At 31.9% G+C, this 26,192-nt stretch overlaps 1 protein-coding gene across 2 annotated transcripts in view; it reads right to left on the minus strand.

Annotated features, from left to right (window-relative positions):
• The window catches only part of LOC122517033 (alkaline phosphatase-like), a 142,053-nt gene that overhangs the window by 31,369 nt on the left and 84,492 nt on the right, over positions 1-26,192 (minus strand). For both annotated transcript variants that reach the window (XM_043635328.1, XM_043635327.1), the window contains exons 3-7: positions 9,386-9,560; positions 9,093-9,271; positions 7,248-7,455; positions 6,537-6,677; positions 5,575-5,769 (exon numbers count right to left, since the gene is read on the minus strand). In XM_043635328.1, the coding sequence (XP_043491263.1) occupies positions 5,575-5,769; positions 6,537-6,677; positions 7,248-7,455; positions 9,093-9,271; positions 9,386-9,560 (898 nt within the window). The remainder of the gene's footprint in view (positions 1-5,574; positions 5,770-6,536; positions 6,678-7,247; positions 7,456-9,092; positions 9,272-9,385; positions 9,561-26,192) is intronic.

The following is a 26,192-nucleotide window of genomic DNA, read 5'->3' on the forward strand; positions in this document are numbered from 1 at the left end:
TCTTTCTTTCTATCTCTCCCCCCCATTTCCTCTCTTACTTTTTTTTTTACTACATGATATCAAACGTCAACAACGACGATAGCTCTTTTAGCGCCGTCCGTGATCGTTACGAGGACAGTGCGAATAGTAAAATTCTTGAATATTCATAACCCGTTTTCACGCAAAGAAAAGAGAGAGAGAGAAGGAATGACGAAAGAGGAGAAAAAAATAGTACAAACAAGAATCGAGGGGAATAATAAAAAATCACACCCATACTCTCTACCCCAGCGTTCACATACACATGCACACAGTTGCTAGAAATTTATCAGATCTCTTTCGCGGGTCGTATTTCACTGCAAAACTCACTCCGAACGATATGATTTAACGCTTGCCACTTGTATCCGTTATCATTAGGAATGAAACTTGGCTCGGTCTTGTTTCGAAATCCCTCCATTATCCTCTTTCACATCCCCCAACTCTTCTCGTGTCTCTTTCGTTTCACCGAACAAAACATTTACACTCTTCCACAAATAAATATGTATGCATAATATATTTGTTTGCAATATTTTAAGGACAACTGCAACGAGTGTCACGTAATTATTATAGCGTATAAAATATTAGATCTCTTTCGTTATAAAATTTCGTAGAAATTAATTTCTCTGCGAATAATTACCTTTTTCTTTTTTTTTTTTAAATATAATGCGAAACAAATTAACTCAATTACAATATGTAATCACAAATTTTGTAATATATTAAACTATAATGAAAAATATTACGTAAAATCGGGTTAAGTATGTAAAATACTAAAACATATTTTAAATATACAATAAAACTGACACGAATGATTTCAAATAAAATTCGGGAAAAAAGGTATGTTAACATACTATACCAATGATTCCCAAGTGTGCACTGCGACACCCTAACTTCTTCGCAAAAGAAATATACAATTTTCATAATATTATTTTTATTTACGGCTTCTTATTTGTGGAGAGTTAAATTTACGGTAGTTTCTGTGATAAGATCTTACAATAAGTATCGTACGAAAATCAATGTTAAGAAGAAAATGGAGGTGGTTGCGGCTAATTTAATTTTACGTTTAAACAAAAATTTGCGCCGATCAACAAGCTAATCCATCCTCTGTTATTTAATATAATTATTAATTACATTATTTTGTGATCTAAAATGTGTTTTCTTTCTTTTTATCTAACCTTTGTAAAAAATGATTAGCCATTTCGCAAAGTATACTTGTTAGAATTTCATATTGGGTGCCTTAGGAAAATTTGGATCCAGCAGGAACGGCGAAAATCGAAAAAGTTTGGGAACCACTCTGCTATATAGTATTTGTTGAGAGAGAGTGATTGGTAGATTTCTTATTTACGAAGAACTTTTATACCACATGTGTTTACACTCAAACGAAAACAAGCAAAACTTTGTTACACCAAGCAAAACAAGTGCAATTATTATACAGAATAGTAATATGTAAGAACCATCAGTGTAATATAACCAAAATATCGAATGAGGCACTCTCAACGATCGTGCTTAATAAAGAAGAGGCTTGAGCACATAATACATATGTATATGAATGTAAATGCTGAAAAAACAGATGCAACGAGTAACACTTTGTTCCTCTTGATGACACTTCGCCATTGATTTTATTAGCAATTTTTTAATGATGTCTAACGCAGAAAAGAAAAAAACAGAATTTTTCTGAAGGGGATTATTCTATGATGATTTTCCAATAAGCTTAACACATACATGTAACGTATAAACCGTATAATAACATCTACGGTAGATTTGATCGTTTCGAAATTGCACGACGATTATTATACAGATTTCGTATCGTTCGTTTACAGGTACGCGTTTACTAATAGTTTTATTTTGATCGCAAGCTTATACGTAATCTTTATTAATACAAATATCATTCAATAATCAGGTAAATAATACTAATTGCATCACAGAAAGCTATTTTATGTCTATCTATGCATTCATAGTATTCTGGATGAGTCACTTAAGATCGACGACCAAAAAAGCTTCTACAATTTTAGTGATATGTAAAATTATTTAAAGTAAGAGTTTTTTGTTATCGAAGGAGACGTCAAGTTATAGGGAAGATTTTTTTCCCAAGCGAAGTTACGTAAGAGATATAAAGATCATTGTTATATTTCATGTTATCATGCATTTTTGAATACCTAAAATTGTAGCTCTTTTTAAGACGATTTTTACGGTCATCTGGGATTTGAAGTTATGAACATAAAAAAAGAAGAAAAATTATTTTATTTATCGTAAATGTTTCAACTAATATTTCGTTTTGCTTAAATCAGAATACTAATTATTTGGGTGGGTGTAATAATACAACGACAAGTGTCTACAAAGATTACTATAAAATTTAGTCATTTTTTCAAAAAACATTGAGACAGAACAATTTTTTCACGTGGTCAAGGTGTGTATTACAAATTCATTTATTTTGGACTGGTTTTTTAAGAAGTATGTTAACCCTCTCAAAAACTTAAAATAGCAATAGAAGTTAAGTGGCACGACATTTAAAAGATCTTTTAATTCTAGCTATAAGGATGCATTTTTGTTTTAGTTTATCAGAGTTTTAAGTATAATATTCAATGCAGTGGAGTTATTGAACCGTAGAAACCGTATAAATCATTGAAAATGGCGAGAATATACCGGAAAATGTGTTTGTTCAATAAGATGGGACTTCTACATTCTATGCCATTCCAATACAGCAGTTTTTAAATCAACATTTTCCCGTTCATGGCATTGTATTGAATTGTATTATAAGAAAATATTGATTGTCTGAAATTGACAGTGGGGATATACGAATACTCTCGTGATTCACTGTATATATATGTGCATATGTGTGGTATATTATTTGCATATAATCGTTGTCGAAAATTTAATTTAATTTTAATTAACATTCCAATATTTTTACTAAAATATATAAATATAATAAATTCGTGTACTCCCGTGTACAGACTCTTTTGGTGTGAATAAATTTTGTATCGCATATACAGCCTGTATAAACGCGTGCAAAACAATGAACATCTATCAGTTACGTAATTTCTCGCGGAAAACTTTAAAGAGCAGAAAATTGAGTTTCACTACGCGTTTCTTCTTTTTTTTTTCAGGGTGGATGGTACTTTCTCTTTCTTTCTTTTTTTTCTCTTTTCTTTTTGTTTTGTACGAATAGAAGAGAGCGATAATGAAAGCACAGCGAGTCGGACGCGTATGGCGGAAAATTGCTACGAAAGGAGAAACGTAACGAAAAGATAAGTGTGGTTCTGTCCTTGCTCTTTTTGATTTTTTTTTCCTTTCTTTTTTTTGTTTTGTTTTTTTTTTCTTTTCTTTTTATTCGAAGCTTTTCCTTGAATAATAACAATTTCTGAAAATCTTCTGAATAAAGATGCGAGAGCATCCTCGAAGAGAAATGTCACTGAAATACAGTCTTCTACATTTTGCTATTGAAAATTCAATTTAAAGGTAGATAGACAGGGAGTGAGCAGTTCAAGCTTTCGCAATTGTTGACGGAGATTGGATTTTATTGTATCGAGGACTAAACTTTCGTTGGGTCTTGCTTAAGTCCCTCGTGACGAAGTATTTCTCTCGGATAAAGAGAAAAAAGCGTTCTGACGCATTCATCGATGATTTTCCCCGCTTATTTCTCTGTCACTTTATCGAATTTTAAAGAAAAATATTACAAATATTTTCTTTCTTCTTAGTTTTCTTCCCGTTGATTTTGATTATTCGTTGATTATTATCATTCTCGTAATTTTCATTTAAAAAAATGTTCCTTTATAATGTCGATAATAAATAAGAAGATGAATTTGTAGTTAAATTTTATTTCATAGTATTTTTTATTATTACGATAATTATTATTATTTGGCTATACGAAAAATGATATTATAAATAAAGAAAAAAAATTTTAAACGCGAGATCAGTCGCGATTATGTGATTCTAACGATAAATAAAACGATTTAAAAGAAATAAATGAAGTATTATATATTTAAGTTTGTTGAAGAAGTGATTAAAATCTTAACTGAGATTCTAACAGTGACACAATTGTATATTAAAGATGTAAGATTAAAGTTAAAGAATATTTCGTGGATATTCAGTGACAAGTGTAAAAAGAACGTTATTCCTCGGAGAAGATAAAAAGATATAGTGAAAATGTCAGAAAGCGGAGCTTTTAGTAAAGCTTAGCTTTAGGAAAACCGAAAGTATTATACACGTTCATCACTAATCTAAGCTTTCGCATTAGTCTTATATGCGTATAGCATATAGTCGGCTTCTAGTACTTCTTTACTACTCCTATCTAATACAGTTTAATGCTCGACAGAAAGATAAAATGCCCATTCTCATTATTAAGCTCGGTTTATTTCAAAAGCTTCGAGTTGGCAGCAAAAGTGGAGTTCTCTAAAGTAAGAGCTTAAAATAGTTAATAAATCAACTTTACCGTATACGAAATAATCTAGAAGTCCATCAAGATGTATGTATAATCCAATCGTTTGAGTTCCGACTACAAAGCGATTACTATTGTTAGTATTCGCACAGATACGGATAACATAGTATACGGTAAAGTTCGTTTTCCTTTCATAGATAAATACGAGGGAGAAAGTATGTTTCTCTAGAATAGTAGGACGTATAAGTAACGTGGGTATGTACGTATGTTTTATCAGGGGGGTAGAAAAATAAATTGAAGAATGTTATGTTACGCGTAGAATTGAGAGAGAGAGAAAAAGAAAGAGAAAGAGAGAGAGAGAGAGAGAGTGGGAGAGAATAACAACAGCCTCTGGATTTTATCTGCGTTAGCAACAGAGCTTAATTCTGATCAAGTACTCTTCTCTCTATCGCCCAACTTTGTGGTATTTTAGTGGCAAAGGAAAAGAAATGAGGTCGAAGGGATCTCAGAGAAGAAAATTGAGAACTTCGAGTATCATACTTTTTATGTTCTCGCTTTCACCACCATGAATATTTCTCGGAAATTTAATTGCATACGGAAGAGTTTGTAGTCCTTGGATGAACGGGGAGTATCACGATGAAAAAAGAAATGTATACCTACTAGTAGAGATCGGACCGTATTGCATCAAGGACACCGCCTTTCAAACTTTTCTCAGAGTAAGTAGATAGTAGTAGTAGTAATAGTAGGTTACAACGAAAAGAAAACTTCACGTTGAAGAAAAAAGTAAGGCTGGTGGTCGTTCACGGCTCTTATTCCCGCCGAACAAAATGAGAGTTATATAATAAATTGACGTTGTGTTCCTGAGAAGGAAGAAGAAGAAAAAGAAGAAGAAGAAAAAGCTAAGGAAAAAGAAGAGGATAAAAGAAAAAAAGGAAGAAGAAAAAAAAAAGGGGGGAAACTCTAACTCTGTCCCAAATACTTTTTATCCCGGTTCTTTACTTTCATTTCTTTTCCTTTCATTTTTGTTTTTATTATTCTTTATTTAGCTATCTTCTGGAAAGGAACGTTTCAATCATTCCATCTTTTCACTACCCTTATTGACGTAAACTAAACTTTTTATTATTCTTAGGAAATGAGAAAAAAAAAATATATATATATATATATATATAAAAAGAAACATAACTTACCCAGTATAGGATTGCCACGATGCGTTGCCAAGCCACCAAGAGTTAAGACGTGAGAATGATCGGCTGTCACGACGATCAGAGTTTCCGTAAGGTCAACTTCCTTCATGACCGCTCGAACTGCTTTTTCCAACGCTAAGGTTTCGTCTAGGGCGCGATAAGCGTTATTGTAATGATGGGCATGGTCTATTCTACCACCTGAAACATAAATCGTCAATTTTTTCTTTCGGTATCTTTTTTTTTCTCTCTCTCTCTCCTTCTATTTCTATATTTATATTTAAATCAATTTTTGTTTCTATCCGAATTTCTTTTTTTTTATTGTACGTTGAGAAAAAAATATCTCGTTTCTAGCAACGCGTCGAAATTTATGGGACGCGTAAATTGAATGAAAATTTGAGAGACTCTCGGCTCTTGAGATTGATGCGTACAGGATGGCGGTGTTTTGAGATAAGAGAATAATAGAAATATTTTTCTTACAATTTCAAGCACGAACAGAAAAATCATTGAATTCGAGTCATGTGATTCCAACGTGAAAAAATTCATTCGTGTCATACAAAATATTTTATTTTTGTCAATTTTTCGTTCCGAAATTGTAAAAATCAGTTGGTAGGTAAAACAATATAATATTTTCTCCTCATATCATTTTCAACTATATTTTCGATAGATCGAACATCGGGAAAAAGTAAATTTTCAAATAAAAATAAAATCGAACTGGGCGACCCGACGAAACAATATTATTTTTAGAAATGTTCCCATGAAATTTATTACATATTTTCGACGTCTATACTAGTAAATAAAAATATAATATTTCCAACGTCTATTTATTTTGGAATATACTTTTCACGTAATCGTCCAAAGAATCGCTCATATTTTTGTGATATTCATCGAAATATATATTATATGTCTTTTTTTTTTTATAAGTCTACGCATAAAAAAGATAAAAAAATATTTATAAGTTTTCTTACCCTCCACAAAGAGAAAGTATCCTTCCGGATTCTTCGCGAGAATATGCAATGCCTTCAAGGTCATCTCTGTCAGAGAAGGATCCCCAGTACCGTTCGTGTTGCGATCCACATCAAAATCCATGTGAGAATAAGCGAATAGTCCTTTAAAATAAGTATAGCTATTTATTTAAATGTTCATTCTCTCTCTCTCTCTTTCTCTCTTTTTTTATACACAATTTCTATACATGTGCTTATATATATGTATATGTTCGTGTTTGTTATTTCCAAACGCGACTTTTCATGCCCGAATGAATATAGTGTTTTTTACACACTGACAAATAACACGCACACAGTACGCGTGTGTATGGAACGGAAGGATTGCTACAAAAGAAAAGAATCAACAGTATAAAACGAACAGTACTACTAGCTTAACCGTACAAATAAATTGCTTCGTTATTAATCTAAAAGTATGGATGCAATGTTTAAAGAAAAATAACAGAAAAAAAATGGAAAAGGAAATAAAAAAAGAAGTAAATTAAATCAGCGACACGCAAGTTTCGACTTTTTATATTTATAAACCATCGCGTTTGTTTTTCTTTGTTTTTTTTTTTTTTTTCTTCTTTCTTTTTCTTCCATTTTATTTTATCGCCATTTGCGTATTTTTTATCGAGAGTAGACGCGAAAAACGAGTTGTTTTTAGTTAAATGTATAGAAATTCGTATTTGAGCTAACCTAACAAGTAATTAACTTGTCGAGGATCAACACTGTCGAACTGTTCCTTATTGGAAACGTATCTTGAGGAAACTTTTCGTATGCGATTGTTCCGAGACCATTCCTCGATTAGATTTCTTCCGTCTAATCTTCTGCCTTCTTTGTCCGGTTCTTCTGGATCCAATGTCACTTTGGGAACAAAATGGCGCCTTCCACCGCCAAGAATAACCTAAAATTTAATAAATCATTCTTAACGAATATAGAATTCGATATATTCGTTATTGAACAATAAAAATAGTCTAATTTATAATATCAATCCTAGTAAATAGAGTTAAAAAAGTTTACGTATTCATTAACGAGCTTTTGTTTTATATCTGGAAGAGTACTGAAACTAACTAGTGTGCCCGTGCAAAAGCACCAATGCGTACCGATTTAACTCACTATCGCTATGTACTATTGCGTACCAAAATACGATGAATTATTGTTGGTTCGATGAATTCGCTTGTTGGATATGAACGAACAAATCTTCTCTTGCGTTATACGTTTGAAAATGATTAATATCTTTGAACGATACAATGGATATAAATTTACAATAACAACAATAAAAAGTAATAAACAAATATTTTTAAATAAAAACTATTTATCCAAATTAATATTTATGTAAATTATAGTGATTTTTTTTTTTCCCAAATCAAATTAATCGTGCCAATAATTAGGAAATGTTTCCCTAATTGCAGTAATCAATATTTATGGAATATTGATCGTATGAATGAATTATATATGTTTAATTATTATAAATATTTAATGCAAATTTTTCTTCGGAGACTATTGTAAAAGTTGAATATAAATTATTTCAAGGATATATAATTGATAAACTTTATTGATTTTATTATCATACTTACCAATGACGAACTTTTATTGAGAAAAAATTTGTCAAGAATACAATTTTTTTGCGAAAAATATTTTCACTAATTTTTATACCATAAATATTTAATGGATGTTATTACTTATTATGTTGCAATTAACACTCTTATATAAATTGTTATAATTATTATTATTTTTATTATTATAATAGCTCCGAAAAATATAAATTTGTAGAATAGTTTTATTTGCAATACAGTGAATTTAATTTGCAAAAGTGTTAATATAATTTACAAAAAAGGTTAATTTGGAGTACAAAAACTGTATTAAAAGATGAAATTCATTTTCAGTATCGAGCAAAAAAATAAGTTTAATATAAACGAAATTAAAAATAAATGGTCTTTTTATTAATATTATTATTATTAGAGACTCTTTCAAAAAATTTTTGACTATACAACGGCACTTATTTATAATTCAAGCCAATAATTATGCAAAATTACAAAGTTAAGAATGTTTATTATAAAATATCATATTTATTGGTTCAATTAAAAAATATATATTGTCATAAGAACAATGAAATTTATTATAATATAATTATAAGTAAAAAGTTCATAATTGATATTATTATAAACTCCTTATTTATATAGAATTTGCGGAAAAAGTTAAGCCCTAGGGTGTTTTAGACCATGATCAAAAGCAGGGTCGTCTTTTATCTTCCGCGCAACTGCTTTTGATCACAATTGTAAGCTATTCGAGCCCTTTAAACCAACATTACTACAAATGAGTATTTATTAGAAACGAGAGTGTTCGAATCATTCTATTGAGAATAATTATATTGTTATTATCATCCTAACTTGTAACAATAAATAATTATGAGTAACAACTAAACATTGTACGTTTAAAAAACATGTTCATACAATTCTAAATAACGTAAAAAAAAAAGGTACCAAATAAATAATTATTTGAAAATATTGAAATAAGTTAAAAAATATGAGTGTCCCTTACGTTGATATTACGACCAGGCTCGTCTTCGAGAAGTTGCCTTGCGATATCCTTGCAGGAAGGACGAGAAGCAGATGGAACTTTGCCATCGTCTTCCCAATAACGGCTTGCCGCATGAGCGTAAAGGGCCGCTGGTGTTGCGTGCGTGACTCTTGTGGTCGTAACCAATCCCGTAGATTTACCTACAAAAAAAATAATAAAAAATAAGGAAAATGAAAGGACCGCAAAAAAATGTCGATCACGTAGTAGCCGCATTTTTTTCGGCAAAGATAGTCATAGACAAAGCGTATACTTGCCTTGGCCCTGTGCCCAATTTATGAGCGATGGCACGTGCGCGTCGAAGCTCGAGTAACAATTTTCGAACCGAGCCGAAGAATCCAAACCGACTGTTTCGTAATTCGCTTTAACGCCACAAAGCAAAGCTGTCGCACACGCCGATGACTCGCCGACTTGCGCATCCATGTTGTATGTCTGAAGAAAAAAAAAGATAAAGAAAGAGAGAGATTAGATTGTTCGAAAGATTTTGCGAAATCGGTTTATTATTTCGATTTATTAGTAAAATTATAATATCGGAAGAACTTAGCGATGCTATATATGTGTGCGTGTATGATTTATTGTCAGATTTATTTTTAATTTATTACAAATATTATTATTCTTTACCTTTATCAGCATAATCAGTTATTTTTGTTTTCATTATATTCTTTCTTTCAATTATCACGCAAATAACGGGTGTGTAAAATTTTATATGTCCTATTATAATAAATCTGTTTGAATTTAATTATCTAAATTTTCATATAACTTCAACAATACAATAGAAAATGATTCTACGATTATTACGTCAACGAGAAGAAAAATTGAGAGATAATTCAAAAAAAAGATGAAAAAGCGAAACGGTTAACGTAATTCTTTCAGGCATTGTGTACAGATATTGATTCTTTTTTTCCTTGATGGATTTAAAATTACGAGACAAACAAAGTATTATCTAAGAACATAGAAACAAAACAAAAAAGCAGAAATATAGTCCTATAAAAGACACGCCTCATTATCATAGGAAATATCGATCGATTTGAATATCGTCGGGGACTATACGAGAAGAACGACATCGATGACGTTGTTGTGCTCGTTTGTTGGTCAAGAAAAAAAAGTGGCTTTAGAAAAATTGAACGCGAAAAGAGAAAAAAAGGAAAAACAAAAAAACAAAAAGAAAAGAAAAAAAAGAAAAAAAAAGAAAAAAGAAAATAGAAAGAAGGAAGGACGAAAGAAAGAAAAAGAAAACTATAGATGAGACGGATGGAAAAGTAGACCACAGACCACACTTGTCCGGTCCACCGAGAACATATGATGCGTCATAGCCGTTTATTCACGGCACGAATATCTCGCTATCTATCCGAGACGGAAATATCGATAAGATAATCGATCGTGAACGTAGCTCACGTCAAGGTGTTGTTACGCTTTATTGGTAGCTGTGTGCACGCTGCCGAACGATGGACGGGTACGCGAGTATGTCGAAAAACGAAAAGGGAGAAGAGAATAAAGATCGAAATTCCGGGCGTTGTCCAGAAACGAGGGAGCTAGATGGAACGGAAGAGGGGGGCGTTTCCGTAGCACAATGTATCCCTTCGTCGAGAGAAACCGAGCGGAGCGACGTGGATGGATGGCCGTTTCGGAAAGTAAAGTGAGTAACTACCCTGGCTCAAACGATCCGTCTAATATAATCGCAATATAATAAGAATCGAGATTTTTTTTAATGCTTCTCGATTATTCGTAAATGAAATGAGTCTAGCTTTGTTACACTATGACGAATTAATTGAATCATTTATTATCATTGCTCAAACATTTAAGCAAGTTTATTTTATTTTATGGCAATTTCGATCGATCAAGATCGATTACAATGGGATTTATCAAATAGAATAAATAGTTGGAACTTATCGTTGAAACAATTTGCCTTTACGGGCCAAAACGACGCGCATTATTAATCGTGTAGTCTTTCTAATTCACCTAAAATGCTTCATTCTAAAATGTACAAGAATTAGTTACCGGAAGTATTACTCGAGTTGCTCGATTGCCCTATACTCGTTTCGATATAAAGAATCTCGCTTGGACAAGCTCGAGTTTCTCTTACTATTACTCGACTTAAAAAGATAGATAAAAAACGATTGGTGAAAAACTTCCCTGTACTTCGCTCGGTTCTACGTTGGTATTATATATACTTTTAGATACACAGATATAGTACTTACGATCGATTGCTCAACCGCGTTCGATTCATCGATCGTTCTAATCGCCGAGAGAAAGACGCGGTATCGTTTTCGACAAGGAGATAAAGTTCTAGGATCTCACGTACGCTTGAACCGCGAACTTCTGTGATAAATGTTTGAAATCGATTTCAAAAGTTCTCTTACTGATCCATTCGGAGATTTAGATCCAAGTTAAAATTAAATTGCTAACCGGATGATACTCTGCTACTTACTACATCCACGTCTTACTCTCCCCCAACCGAGATTACACTTTGCAAGTTCGCGAAAACGTATTGTCCGTAGCATGAAGTTTAAAGATTATTGCACTTAGGTTGCTTTCACTTGTGTTTAACCTTAAAAATAACCGACTTTATAAAAAAACCTTACAACCGCGTCATTCTTTACAGAGACACGAGCGATGGGTCAATGTCAAAAAAAACTGTCAACATTGACGTCCTACCTGATGCAGAAAATTACAATATGCATCACAAAAGAAGAGGCGTTGCTTTGATCTTCAACAACGTATACTTCAACAAGATGGCAATCAGAAAAGGTTCCGATAAAGACTGCGACGATTTAACTCGGGTTTTGGGAAATCTGGATTTCGAGGTCCGAACACATAAAGATCCAAGTCTCCAAACGATTTCTAATATTTTACGAGAGAGTAAGTATAGTTTATGAAAGTCGTCTTGAATTTATACCTTTTATTATTATTATTATTATCATTATTATTTGTATGATTATTTATTTGAACGTAGTCGAATAACGATTTGGAGCTGGCTCGTTATCCGAATTATTAGAGTGTAGAAGTACGAAAGTATAATGATCCAAGGGTCTCAGTCAGTTCGAAATTGTCCGAGCGTACGAATGAATCCTTTGAAATCATCGGCCTTTCCTTTCTCTTTTACTTCCTTAGTTAGTTAGGAGCAACCAAGCAAAAGAACGGATAATTTCTTCCTCGCCGTAGGCCCTTGTTGCTATATAACAGTTTATTTGTACTTCGTGGCATGAATATTCCAGGACGTTAAGTGGAATACACGTTTACTGCGACCAGCTGTTAATAATTGCAAGCCTCCACGTGGAAATCCAGACCCATCATTTAACCAATTTTCCTATGTACGTATATGTGTATTGTATGTTTGCATTTATACGAACGTATACGTATATGTATAATATGTAGGTGAACTTAGTTTGAGCCTCGGGCCAACTCGCGTTTAATAACTACTCATGTACAGTCGAAGAAGTATTAAGAGAGAGAGAGTGAGAGAGAGAGAAGAACAATTAAAAATCTATAAACTTTCGATGGATCATATTGAATAATTATTTTCAAGACGCTACTCGTAAATAAAAATTTATTATTAAATGTCGTCGAGGTTCGTTAAAGTGCCAATTAAAAGTTGAACATCCGTGGTGAATTGTAATATAGACAGAAAAATGAAGATGGGTAACGAAATGTGTGTTGTTAAATTTTATTCGCAATAAAATTTCATTACTTTCGTAAAATTTGAACTCTTATTAAAAAGAACGATTATAATTATTAATATTATTATAATATTTTAACTATATATAATATTGAATATTTCTTTACGTACATTTCAAATCGATGTATTTCTTATTGCTGTTATATGAGAAACAAAAATTTTTAATAACATTTTTAACATATTTCATGTATATATATATACATGATTATTTAAATACGTCTATTAACAATTTTCTAAATATTGACCGAAAAAAGATATTTTATTCAACAAACAGTGTTCTAATATTACTTTGACTACATTTATTATATATACTTGCAAGAAATATTAAACGTTGTGATAATTAACGTCGAACGTTTACCATTACGTTAAAATGTATTATCTTTTGATAAATATTTATAAATCCCATCTTTAATTTCGTATATTCACACACACATTCTTCGTTTCTTTATTTATTTTAATTTAATAAAAGCAAATAGGCGATCAGATTATATTATATGGTTCATTCGATACATATTTCGTATAGGAATCCTTCGCGGTTTAATACGCGTTGATTATTTATAAGCGAGCCTATATTTTACGGAAGCTTTCAACCTGAAATATATACTCGCCACATTCGCCACCAGACTGAATTTACATTCGCGTTGCAGAACTATCAGGTGCTGTTGGTCTCAGTGATGGTGTTAGTGGCGGTAGTAGGGTAAAAGTAGGAGCAGAGGAGAAAAGGTGGGGGGGAGAGAGAGAGTGGAGGGTTGGTTGGTAATAAACTTCGAAATTTATAGCGCATCCTCGCTATCGATCGAGACCGAGCGAGGTTTAGCCTTCTTTGAAAGGAAAGAGAAAATGTTGCAAGCGGATGTTATTAGCAAAGACGTGCCTTAAAATGACGATGCTCGTGGAAAATGGGTGGTGTTGGGTGGATAGCCACGATTAGACAGAAGCAATTACGCTAACGCCATAATATCTGTCCTTTCTTTCACGGATAATCAGTGTTCCCATTCTCGAAGATAGAAAAAAAGTATAAAAGAAAGATCTTACGTACTCGTTTGTTTGAAGTTTTTCTATCCTAAATAGTTGTAGTTGTCTGAAATGAAAACATTTCTGACAAGTGTAAATTACGATATGTTTAAATGATGAAATTCCAGGTACACATTTTTATCTTTTATATTATTCTCTAGAATATACTTTTTATAATCTTGACTCATTTCTTTATAAATTGTTAATGCGTTGAGTTTCATGGGATTATGTCACACTGTAGTATTTTTCGTGTCAGGGTTGTGCGTCTTATGATGATTCACGATTAAAGTTTTGTATTATAACGAGTGAAAATATATGAAATGTTTTAAACAAAGTTTGGCAAATCCGATAACGAAGTATTCACAATGATAATCAACGTGTTAAATTTATCATAAATTTTACATTTCATTTCATTTAAAAGTATTCCTTTTTTTTTCGATTGAAATTAATAAGATTATATCTCGTATCGTTTATCCGATATATTATTTAATACGCATTCATTAGAGAAACGCTGTAATTAAAATAGATAACAAAACAACGGAACAGACTCACCTAATGAAGAAATATTCGAAAGAAATAATTATCCGAATAATGTAATATTACAATACTAGAGTAATTCTCGTTAAATACATGTACAATAGTTACACTAACATGTATTAAACATAAATTTAATTAATATAATTAAGAAGCAGTCTAAAGGAATAATAATTATTGAAATTATTCAAAGTTACAAAACAAGAGAGATTCTCGTTAAATATATGTACTTACGTATATTAATGATAGATATAGTTTAAGACGTTAAGAGAAAGCGTAATTCAGCGTGGTAACCGAGGAGTGATCCGAACGCAATTTGAACGCAATCCTAACGCAAGCCCGGATACGGAAACCCACTATAAACCCTTTGCGCCACATTCCAGATTGCTCGTTCGTACGAGCTGCATGTTACGATAAACAGTTCTCCCGACCATTACCACGTAGACTATGTTGAATTAATTAATCCTTTCATTAAAGCCGCTGCAGAAGACCACACGGATGCCGATTGCCTGATCGTAGTAGTCATGTCGCATGGGGAATCTACTTTATTATATTCGGCAGACAGTCTTTATCCCGTCGATATGCTCTGGACAAACTTCACTGCCGATCAATGTGTCACTCTTGCCGGGAAACCAAAGTTATTCTTCATCCAGGTACGTATCTATTCCCATTCGTTATACCTGTTGTTAAATCTGTCAAATAATGATCGGATTCGCGTTGCTATTAAATCACGATTCAGGCTCAAGTCCGTCGAAGTAATCATTTATTCTCGATCATTATTGAGATTATACGATCGTTCGATTGCGAATCTATTCGAATATGTACTGTAAACAAATTCATTTAATCATAATTAAGTTCGCATTACAATTAGATCGTGATTCGGAATTGAAAGCGATGAGACGATTGATTTAACTCGTCATTAGAGAGATTAGATGATTATTTGGTCATGATTCTATTCGAGTATATGTTCAGATGATAGATTTACACTCGATTATATGATTTATAATAGATATATTTGGTAAGAAAAATGTTTTATTTTCTTCCTTTTTCTAAAATCATATTCTTTTTTAAAGATACTGATATATCATGCTCGTAAAGTATCTTGGATCATTATAAAAGCTAGTAAAACCGCTTGAATCGTCAGCTTATGGATGCTGATCGTGCTGGACCGTTTACGGTCTCGTATCTTGGAAAGGTCGCTCGTAAAACACATGTACATCGTACGGTTTATTTGTCGAGTCGTGCGGTATGCTTCCTCGTATTTTACTTGTCAGAGATCGTCCTAGTAATTTTGATTATTCGAGAATAAAAACCGAAACGGAATATTTAATAACGAGCACGAACCGACCTGAATTTCTTCTCAACTGATATCTCCGAACGTTCCGTTTTTTCTGATTTTTTTATTATTTCCTTTTCTTTTCCTTTTTTCCAAGTTCTTCCCATTATACGTTATAAAACGATCAAATTAATAAACGGAATCGTAGAAGAGCTGTCGAGTTAAAGTTACCCTCCTTCATTTATACTTTTTATTCTGTTTACCTCAGGCTTGCCGGGGTAATCAATTTGACGATGGAGTTACAGCTGTAGGAGAACCTCAAATAGGAACATATCAAACCGTAGACGTAACGGATAGTAGAACAGATTCTTACACCATCCCTACGTTTTCTGATATCATGGTAGCCTATTCGACTCAGGACGGTATGTATTTCTTAACGAACATTTACGTACGAGAAATATTTCTCTCGTAGGGGTAAGCTGCTTATTTTCGATGCTACCTTCTAAAACGAGACAAGGAGAAACCGCGTAAAAATCCTTGGATACGTGCCTCGGAAGATGAGGGAATCTCGTTGTAAAATATAATCATCTTTCGGTGACCTAAATCTTCTTGAGAACAGAAAAGGGCTTTTAACGAACGAAGTATCCCCCTTCCCCCCACTCTCTCTCTCTCTCTCTTTCTTTCTTTCTTTCTCTTTCTCTCGAATGGTTTTCATAGAAATATAATAATTAAGTCATTCATTTCTTATTAATATTATTTACTGGTAAACAATATTATATTAAATTAAAAAATTATTTATTCAAATATAAATAAATTGATATTATTTTATATTAGAAGCTATTGTGTACGTCTCATTGTGTTCTATTATCTCAGTAAACAGAAAAACTATTATAATTTATTATTAAACAATGATACCATGAACCGAAAATATTGAATATTTTATACCTTCGATTAAAATATGAGGAGTTTCGTATCACTGGTTAAAAACATTTGAAATAATTATTTTCTGTAATTGGTATCACAAATTAATTACTAAATGGATCGCCTGGTAGGTAAATAAATGTTAAAAATGTTAACGATGTTATATTCATGGAATTATTAGAATGCGCGTTATATTATTTTCAACAGAAAGCAATATTTTATTTTCAATGAGATAAAACTAACGAACGGTAACGAACGGTTCGTTCGTTCTTTTATCAAGAAAACAAACAAAAATATCGATTTAACGATTTACTTAATCGATTACGAGAAACACGAAAGGCAAACATTTTTTTTTCTCAATTTTTCCTAGTTTTATCTTTTTCTTTTACATCAAGAGAACGGATGAATATATTTTTTGTAATTAGCGAGACCATTTTATAAAGTGGTGTTCGGATGTGATCAGACTAACAGAATAGACAAAATAGATAACAGTTTAGCGTGCAGAGATAGAACGTAATAAAAAAGAGATGAAAATAGGTAGATAAAGTGGGAGACGAAGCAAGCTCGCGAGATTTCAAAGTATATATGTATCAATGTTTATTTTCCGTTATCAGCACTATAACGCTCTGAATTATTCAGTTTCCCACGGAAGTACGTGTACGTTCGCGAGAAATTGGCTCCCTCGATTGGGACGTTTGTCTCGCGAGCAAGTGACACGATAATATATGTGCGTATCCTCGGATACGAGCCGAATCGAATCACCATGACGTTATTGAATTATCTGCTAATTCGATAATATTGCGTTGAATAATTTCATTGATGTAACCATGAAGGATTTTCTATTATAAACGTCGAGCTTGCGTTGTTTTATATATAACCCGAAATTTGGATCATTAATAAAATAATATCATTTTAAACAAAAATAACGTGCAAAGAGGAGGAAAAAAAGAACAATATTTCAGGTGCTCAGCTTTATGACAGGTAACTTTTCACGTATATATATATATATATATACATGCTGCATATCTCAAAAGCAATGAAATATTCCGTCTCCATAGAAACTCGTAAAAGAAGAGAAGAGTCGTATCTCCAACGGGAACCACTATGACGACGACGAAGTTGAGTAGAGAGAGAGAGAGAGAAAGAGCAACTGCTCAAAGAGTTATTCGTAAGTGCACTCGAGACACGAAACGTACAAGTGTGTCAAGGGTATAATATCTGTTTTCCCGACAGTAGCGGGGGCATATTTTTCATGCGTAGCACCGTACCGGAAATCACTGTGACATTATTTTCCCGAAGTTCTATCGAGTACATGCTCGAAACATTTATCTTTGTCTTTGGTACACGATGGCAAAATGTCAGGGAGACGAGGGTGCGAAATCCGTAGCTCAGAGCAAATATTTACCCTGCCGTTGGTAATGGTCCATAAGAATTTTACTTCGGTCTGACGTACTTGCTACCTAATGAAAAAGAGAGCTTGAAGGTTGCGAGTTAGAAAAAGGGTGATCTTAAAAGAGAAAGAGAGAGGTAAAGAAGGATGAACTTAAGAGTAAAATAGAAGAGGATGAATTAGAGTGAGAGAGAAAGATTAGGGGGGATGAGTTAGAGAAAGAGAGAGAAAGATAGAGGGAAGAATAATTAGAGAATAAGAGAGAGAGAGAGGGAATGCGCTCGCGAATGCAATTGGTAACAACGGGAGAATCAATCAGACAGACCAGCCAAATTGTTAATCCTATTATCCCACAAACGCGACTGATTTCGAGTAGCAATATTTCCGTATTCCCCTGACGAAGGACATTCTAAGTGTTTAATCAGAAAGAGAAACCGTCTCGAATTTATTATTTCCTCAATTGAATAGAATATATACACGCAGATATCCATCCTATGGTATCAAGAAAATCTTCACGATAATTAAAATAACGTATATCCATGTTACGTTGAAAAAATTTCAAATTACAAATTTAAAAGATTTGTATTCGTTATAATATATACTCTCTACTTGAAAACATTCGAAATATATACATTAATACATATATACATTCATACGTATATATGTGACATTTTTATTTTCAAATAGAACGACGTCAAATCATTTTTCTTATTCGAGTTCGAATTTTTAAAATCATATATAAAAAATAAATGTCTAACGGGAGAGATATTTTTCGCTTTTCTTCATTTTTTCTATTCTTTCTCTCTCTCTCTCTCTATATATATATATATTTTTTTTTTATTTTCTTTTTTCAAACGTTAACGCCAGCAACGAATAACGAGCGACGACTCGCAGACGACCGTCGTCGTCGAGTTCTTTTCTTTTTTCTTCCATTTCTTTTTTTTTTTGTTCCTTGTTTCTAAAACGTTTCACTCGATCGTCATCATCTCGCGCGCTGCTGTACACTTTTCTCTCTTTTCTTTCTCTCTTTCTCTGAGCACTTTAAGCGTCTGACGCTTATATATCTCTCGCAGCTGCGTTCGTAGATGTACGCGGCTTTCGACCGCGCGTTATATGATCGATAACGAGGAACAAAGTGCCTCTCGGTGTGGCAGGAAGACTGAACGCGAAGTGCCGTGAATGTGAGAATCGGGCTAGGAAAAAACTGCTCGAAAGCTTCATGCTTTAAAAGCTCGATTCGAACGACTCATCGAATAGCATCCCACCCCCGTTACCCCCTTTCTCACAATAGGCATCGTTATACACGCGGAAAGACATTCATTTGCTTGACACAAATATATCTACGCTTATTCTTATTTTTTTTTCTTATTATTGTTTTTTTTTTTTTTCCAACCATTGTCTTCTATTAAATTTGAAACAAAATGAAAATTAAATAATAGAAGTAATTTATAAATATTATATATCGTTTCACGTATAATAATTTACTTTTTTTAAATGGAGTTCGCAGATTTGTGTCAGTTATTACGAAAAGTAGGCCAAAAGTAGAAAATCTGAAATACATTTTATTTATTAATTATTTTGCGTTACGTACATTAAAAAAAAAAAACTGATATGTATATGATAGTAACTATGACTTTTATAATTACTATCTCATTAAATATACACATATATACATAATTATATTCGTTAGTTAATTCATTACAATTATTATATAGAATATCTTTTTTTTTTCGTCTAAATGCTATTTCCGGCCTTGACAATTCGTGCAATCTCGTTAAAACTATTACGCGAAATAAAAATATGCATTTTTGTTTAAATTGCTTTTCATCAAATAACCAACAATCAAGGAAGAAAGAAAATAGAAATAAACGCAAACTGCTTCGAAAAAAAAAACGTGTTTTCGCGAGACAAGCTTCTTGTACGAGACAAAAAGTTCCGAGTAGATGGTGAAAAATTGAAAGGAAGCTTTCTACTTGACCCATTACGAACTTTCAATCTACTCGGAAACATCGATATACAATAGATATTAATCGGCCCAACCATAATCCCGAAAGACTTTTCATAACGTTCTAAAGAATTTCTTCTTTTTGCTATAAATTTAGATCGTTACGTAGAATCGTAGAACTAATGACCTCGTTCAGAGCTTATTTTCAATGCAAATATTCGCTATCTTTCTTTCTTTATCTTTCCCTTTTTCTCTTTGATTCTCCGTTTTCTTCCTTCTTTTCGTATTATTTACAAATCTATTTTTTTACAAATAACATTTTCCGTTTTTGTAGAGAAAAAAAAAATAGAGGAAAAAAGAATGGAGGAAGGGAGGAAGAGAGAATGAAAATTCCACGAAATAAACATGTTCGAATGAACGAGTGTTCACCTTGTCGACATTTTTCACGATTTATCGTACACAGGTTGAACGTCAGCACGTTTGACCAGCCGAACCAAAACGAAAGTATTTCATTTCGAGTTTAGCAATCGGCAAATTATCGTGTAGTATGACAGTTCTCTCCTGGACAATGGATTGCAAACGAACGGAAAATCGAACGGCTGGAAGAGAAAAAATCTGGATTAATGAAAAATACTTGAAAAAAGTCGCTTGCTTTGAAACAAACGATAAGCAAAACAATGAAGGTGATACGGAACTGCGATAAGGGTGCCTACCAAGTTCATTGTCTTTGAGAATAATCAAGGGGATAACGTTATAATAAAAAGAAGAAACAAATAGAGAAAGAAAGATAAGAAAGAAATGAAAAAAAAAACACAAAAAGAAAAAAACCAAACAGAAAGAGAGGAAAAGAATCGTTTTCTTTACGTAGGGCTTTTTTATGAGGCAAAAAAAAAAATAAAATAAAACTAAAAGAAATAGCTCGAAGAAATTGGACGATACAATAAAGATCGCTTTATATATAGGGTATCCAGTTGGAATTCGTGCTTATAAATATATTACGCTGAATTTATATTCATTAGATTCCCATATAACGCGGTTAATATGTTACGTTACGTTGTACGACTTCGCGTTACAGGAAATCACGTTTTATGAACATTTTTCTCGTATAACACAATTATGTTAATTTTTTCATTTTTCTCGAGATAATTTACAATAATTTCATAAGAACATATGTATTAAATATGAATGATGACAAAATTCTTCTTTTTTTGGCAAACAATTTTTGAGAACGTAATGTTCAAAAATAAAAATATAAAAATAGAAACAATTACGAGACAGTAAAAAATCGCTAAAAATGATATAAAGTAATGCTCAATTAAAGCAAATTTGATTTTTAAATACGGGAAATTCCAACATTTTATTGCATAACGCGTTAAAACAGGAATCACGTTATACGAAAAATGTATTTACAATATCGCGTTATACGGGGATCTGCCGTATTGCCTTTTAATCGATGTTGGAAGGGTTTTTTTTTGGTTTAATAATTAAAATAAATAATTTAATAACTCAAAGAAATATAGAGTAAATTCTCGTATAAAACGAATTCCTATAACGTGTATTCTTACAACACACTGACTGATATTTTTGTTATCAGTAAAAAATATAATAATTTATATAATAAATATAATTATAATTATTTATATAATAAAATAATTATATTAATTATAATTATGTTAATAATTTATATTATTATATATATAAATAATTATACAGTTATACATGTGTATTAATTAATTGTCTTTAAATAATTAAAATACAATCAATTAAACTATTATCCAGTTTTGATTAGCTATTTATGCTTATTATAAAATAATTTTATCTTAATAAGTAAAACGTAGAAAACAAAATACATTCGAAAAATATATAATGAAAGTAATTACGTTGGAACTGAAATCAATTATACGAGTTTTACAAATTTGTATGTCTTTCGATTCAAATGACATATTTTTTAGGTTATGGTTACCACGAAGTATTGCGCATGACTTCTATAATAAACTATAGCAAGAAATACGTTTAGTCGCATGAGCATAACTGTGTTACTAAGTGCGATATGAATGCACAGCTGGTGCATAAATCATGGATAGTAACATGTGTCGAGCTAAAGGTATCATTAATGTGTTAGAGAAGGGATAAAGAGGATAGTTAACGTAGTTAACGTATCAAGGTGCGAATACGTGCATAGTAGCTTGCTTGGTTAGTATATACATATGTAGCATTGCGTTTAACGCTTTGCTTTAAGAGAGAGTAAGTGAGTAGGTGAAATGCTTAACGTTTATAAGCTTAAAATATCCCTAAAGATATTCAGTAATCTAACTGAACAAAACACATAATCTAAATAATGACGAAATCGAACTAAATTGAGAGTCATTATCCAACATTCTCTTCTAACAATAAGGGAGATCGAATTCGCTTGATACGAATGTTTCAATTTCTTTTTACTGTTTTTTTTTAGTTTAACAATTACTCTCGATTTTGTCGGAAAAGAGAGAAAGTGAGAAAATTAAAATTTAATAGATTATACAATGTTACACTAGATTTTAGATATAATACAAGAAAATAAGTATATTGTATTCGTCTTTAAGAAAACAATTGTGATGCATATATTTACATTTTGTAATTTACTATTATTATGTTTAAAGCTTAGTCAAAAAAAAAAAAGAAAAAAAAATATCATATATGTGGGATTCCTTTTCTCCAGTCCATATATATAGCCCCAGAGACCCTTAACACGTTCACACTGAGGCCGATTTTGATATTTTTCGCTGCGAGGCGGAGCTCGAATTCATATTACGCTTGGGACAGTCGTGTGTGGCCCACCGGTGATGCACGCCACCCGATGGGGCAATCGAGTGTGACCCACCGGTGATGCACGCTGGCGTGAACGTGTCAAATATTAATTTTCAAAAAAATTAAACTGCTTCTTCATATAAATCTTGTTTTTTTCGAGATTAGGGATTATTGCTTCTATTACTCAAAGTTTATCTCACTCGTCCCGTTCACACACCACACATATGTAGGATTTTTGAAAAAATTGGGGGATTGACTAGATTGAAAACCCGAATCCGGGTCTCCCTCTTTCCGTGCGACTTTTCTAACCATTGAGGGTTAGAAGCATCCTTCGATCAATCTCTCCACGAATGCCAATTTATTTGGAATGGAGATTCTTGCTTCCGCATACATATATATGTGTCGATAATAATATAAATACATAATTGTAATATCGAATAGATCCTAAAATTAAATTTTTTAATTTTTCAACTTATTACACTGTCATAATGACCAATATATGATTATTTATTTGATAATTATATGGTAATTATATAAATATTTGATATTATATATATACATACATATATAATATGCTTAATGAAACAAAAACGTTTAAGTCCAATAAAAAAACAGTAGTTATTTAGGAGTTCTCTCTCTCTTTCTCCCTTTCTTTTCCGTCTCATTCCAGAATTCGTAAAACGGCACGTTCCGAGTCGATGGCGCGCCATAGCGTTAGGACAAACAAACCGTATTTCGATACATCTACCTACTTCATTGTCTCTACAGAACGTTTAATGTGTACTGACCTGAAAACCCCTTTCAACTGACTTTCAGGTTTCTATTCGTGGCGCAATCCAGATGACGGCTCCTGGTTCATACAAGCCATTTGCGAGGAATTCAATATCCATGGCCGAACTCGTGATCTACTCACTCTGATGACTTTCGTCAATCGACGAGTTGCCATTAACTATCAATCCTTCGTACCCCATCTAAAGAATTTCCATGCGAAGAAACAAATACCGAGTATAGTCAGTATGTTGACTCGGTTGGTATATTTTCCTAAAAAGAGTATTTTACGATCGACACCAGCGATACAACCGGCTCCCGAAGAAAACGAAACATCCTATATGAAGAACAAGGATTGTGAGACTATGGCATGCTGACATCCTCGAGATTACAATCTCTGAACTTTTGTACAGATGACATCGTCTTTTATTTTCTTTCTCTTTTTGTCAACTATTTTTGTCGTTCTTAGTTTTAGTTTTACGTTTTTAGAATACGATTACCAAATACAATACTAAACTATTAAGTTTAGCAAAATAATTAGTATGCGAAAATGTTGTTTACTTATCCTTGACTTATTATTAAGTTATAACAGTTTTGCTGTATGTTAAGTAAAATTCAGGTTATATTATAATATATATTAATATTATAAATAAAAATATTATGTAATATATCTTCATAATAAAAAAGTAGCGGAACACACATACACATATAAGTGTTACAATTTTGATGCAATGAATTTAATATCAAAGCACCGAATTAATTGCTACATCTAATATGTAGCACAATTTTAAATCAGTAACAATAAATTACATTGGGATATCAAAATGTTATTATATTTTGTTCGTTTATTTAAATATATTAAATATTTTTAGATATTTAAATTGTTACATGTTTCCTCCTATTACCACCGATCCTGGTTTACCAAACCTTAGGTCTGCTAGAATTTATGTTTTTTAAGAATAAATAAATACAAATAAGACAATTTAAATATCTGTATCAGTCATACTCAACCTGCGGTTTGGCACATCCAGTCATAAATTTACCTTTTTTTTTTATTTTATTTTTTAGTAGCCAGAATTGACTGCTGGCCCGAGACGACCCGAAGAAGAAAAAGATTGTCATTAAATTCTTTAGACAGACTGTTTAAAATAAATGAATTCTCGTTGATTGTTCAAAGTAACTGTAGATACACTAATTTTAAGCAAAGAAAATCGTTTATTTTAGACTAAGATAGAAGAGAAAGAAAGAGAGAGAGAGAGAGACTTAAGTTTCGATTGAACTACCCATCGAAAACTCGATTCCATTTTATCGTCTGCAAGTACTGTTAACGTTACTATTTTGCTTCTCTCATTGAACTCTATTCGTTTCTGTATCTGACTTATCTGAGTGGATAGACAAACCAAAGGATGCGCTATTACGGATTAAGAAATGTTTTTAGAAACGATTTTCCAACATTGTGCTGCAGATTGACATTTAAATACGACAAAAGTGATATTTGAACCAAATCTCCAGGAAGTTTGCATATAAAAGATGTTATTTCTTTTTCTTGAATTGTATGAAATCCTTGAACGGTTTCCCTTTGGTAACATAAATCAAACCTCGAATCCTGAAAATATTCCAAAATGAACGCAACCACGTGTATGAACGTAAATTTTTATGTATTTTTTTTTGAACACGAATATGAACACGAATATGAATTTTATTGTCGGTGAGTATATTAAATTGATATAAATACATAAAATATATATAGTAAAAAAACTTTGCAAATATTCAGGATTTGAACAATTCTTTTTGTGATTTGATTAATAATATAAATAATTGTAACATCAAATTAAATTATAAAATAAATTATTTTACTTATCGTTAATTTTATATCTTAAAAAATAAACATTTCCGAGCTCACGTTGATATAATATACATATTTTATTCTTTACATATACATATTTTACAAATAATTATTTGAAATTTTATTTTCAATATTATTATTATTATTCAATTTCAATATTATTATTATTATTATACTCCATATATGTGTAAACGCAAAAAATAACATGAGAATTAATGTGTCACAATAATATAAAAATATGTATAAATCTGAGACAGAATGTGAAAATGTTCATATGACCATGAATGTGAATGTGTGGGATTGATACGTCACATATAAATTGTATATAGACTCCAATACGAATGTAAATATGTATTCATGATTAATAGGTCAGATAAAAATGAATCCGCATATCAACGTAAAAACATGTATATATATATATATATATATATATATATTATATATATAAATATTATGTATACATAGTCAAGTTTTCTTTTAGTACACGAAATCGTTTAACTTTCTCCACGTGAAAAAGTAAAGTAAAGCTGGTCTGTACGTTATTCGAACTACCACGTACTATTGTGCTTCCCTAACGACGGAGTTAACAAAGGAGCGCTTTGATAAAATGGTTCCATGCTTCTGCGAACGCCATTAGTATAAGTGTGCCCGGGCATAACGTAACGCGTGCATTCTCTATCGATCGCAATATCAAGAGCGCGATATTTACCATAGATTTACTTTTTCTCTTTCCCTCTTGTTCTCATAAATAATACGCAAGATTTTTATCGTTTGTATTTAACGTTGCATTTCTCGATAAATTGTTATCTTTCATTATCTATGATTTGAAACAATTTATGCGTTGTTTATCGTTCATTAACGATAATATTAAGATCAATCATTATCTTGTAGAAGGAATAATGCAATA

Source organism: Polistes fuscatus, unplaced genomic scaffold, assembly GCF_010416935.1.
Source record: "Polistes fuscatus isolate 324 unplaced genomic scaffold, CU_Pfus_HIC Scaffold2, whole genome shotgun sequence".
Classification (NCBI taxonomy): domain Eukaryota; kingdom Metazoa; phylum Arthropoda; class Insecta; order Hymenoptera; family Vespidae; genus Polistes; species Polistes fuscatus.